Source organism: Myotis lucifugus, unplaced genomic scaffold (assembly GCF_000147115.1).
Source record: "Myotis lucifugus unplaced genomic scaffold, Myoluc2.0 scaffold_800, whole genome shotgun sequence".
Taxonomy (NCBI): domain Eukaryota; kingdom Metazoa; phylum Chordata; class Mammalia; order Chiroptera; family Vespertilionidae; genus Myotis; species Myotis lucifugus.
Genome location: NW_005871848.1, coordinates 203,421 through 204,729, shown reverse-complemented (window position 1 = coordinate 204,729; position 1,309 = coordinate 203,421). Strand labels below are relative to the sequence as shown.

Below are 1,309 nucleotides of genomic sequence, written 5' to 3'. Positions count from 1 at the left end.
CTCGTCGCTGCTGCAGGAGAAGGCGAACCAGTGCCCGCCGAGGAACACACCGTGCCTGCGAGGGGCTGAGCCAGGCCGGCGGCCTGCGGCCCATCAGGCAGACAAGCCGCTGCCCGCGCTGAAGCTGGCGCTAGAGCACATCGTGCGCTGCATCGACAAGCACGGCATCTGCGTGTGGACGAACTCCTGTGCGCGGAGCCCGGGCGGCAGATCGGCCTTCGTGGTGGACGAATTCCTGTGCGCGGAGCTGGGGCCGCAGATCGGCGAGGAGGTGCGCGCCCTGCTCGACACTGGCAAGTTCACGGACAGCCAGCTGGTCAGCCAGAAGAGCGACTTTTCCAAGTACATCCGAGGCGATCAGATCCCATGGATCGAGCGAGGGCAAGGAGCCCGGCTGGGAGACCATTGGGCTGCTCATGAGCCGCAGGGACGACCTGATCCGTGTTCGTCTGCGTATTAAGTGAGGTGAATTTTCAGCCTCCGGATAGCATCACTGAGATCTCATCTTTTATTGGCCCTAAAAGACTAAGTATTTCTATAAATTAAGCACAACTGCGTGGTCTGGACAAAATATTTAATATTAAAAAAGGTTGACATTTGATTCAGGACTCATGTCCACAGTCGGCGCCCTCCTGCCACCCTCTCAGGGCTCCTAAAGGTCCAGGACTGTCGCCCAGCAGTCAGCAGCCCAGCGGCTCAAAGAGGAGAGAGCACGAAGGATGCACTGCAGGCAGCCCGAGCAAAGCAGGTGCAGGCGCCACCCGGTGGGGCCCGGAGCTGGGCTGCACCCTGAAGGCTGCACGTGGTCCCAGGCCTCCGTGTCCACTGGTCCCTCTCCAGCATGGGCGTTGGGCCGCAGGACAACGGGAAGCTGCCCGAACGTGTGCTCTGTGGGCTCAGGCGCTCCTGCGGGTACTCCTGGCATCGGCACGAATCCTGGCAAGAGGCCAGCACCGGGCTGCACTGGGCTCTCTTCCGAGGAGCTCTGGGCCTCAGCTAAGAGTGCTCGGTATCGCAGGAGGACCGAGGGCAGCTGCCAACAAGGACTGGAGAGCAGTGGCGGGTGGTCATCGCCGTGGTGGCTTGAGGACTGTGCCAGCGGCACGAGGACAGGAGGTAGCTGGTCTGGGGAGATCGGGGTCCACGGAGGATGGCGCTCTGGAGCCGGGTCTGCAGAATCCCAAGCCTGCCGCAGCGCGTCGTGGTCCAGGAGAAAGTGCGGCTCCATCGCAGAGATCTTGGGGCAGGAGGACATGAGCCTGGAGCTGATGCAGAGGCCCAGCCTTGGGTGCTGCCTGCAGCCTGGATA

The 1,309-nt window shown here is 62.4% G+C and overlaps 1 protein-coding gene across 1 annotated transcript; it reads right to left on the bottom strand.

The window, feature by feature from the left end:
- Positions 1-560: 560 nt before the first annotated feature.
- LOC102430391 (annexin-2 receptor-like) lies at positions 561-1,292 on the bottom strand. Its single transcript, XM_006106314.3, has one exon. The coding sequence runs from the start codon at positions 1,253-1,255 to the stop codon at positions 653-655; it is 603 nt and encodes a 200-aa protein (XP_006106376.3). The 5' UTR covers positions 1,256-1,292; the 3' UTR covers positions 561-652.
- Positions 1,293-1,309: the final 17 nt, after the last annotated feature.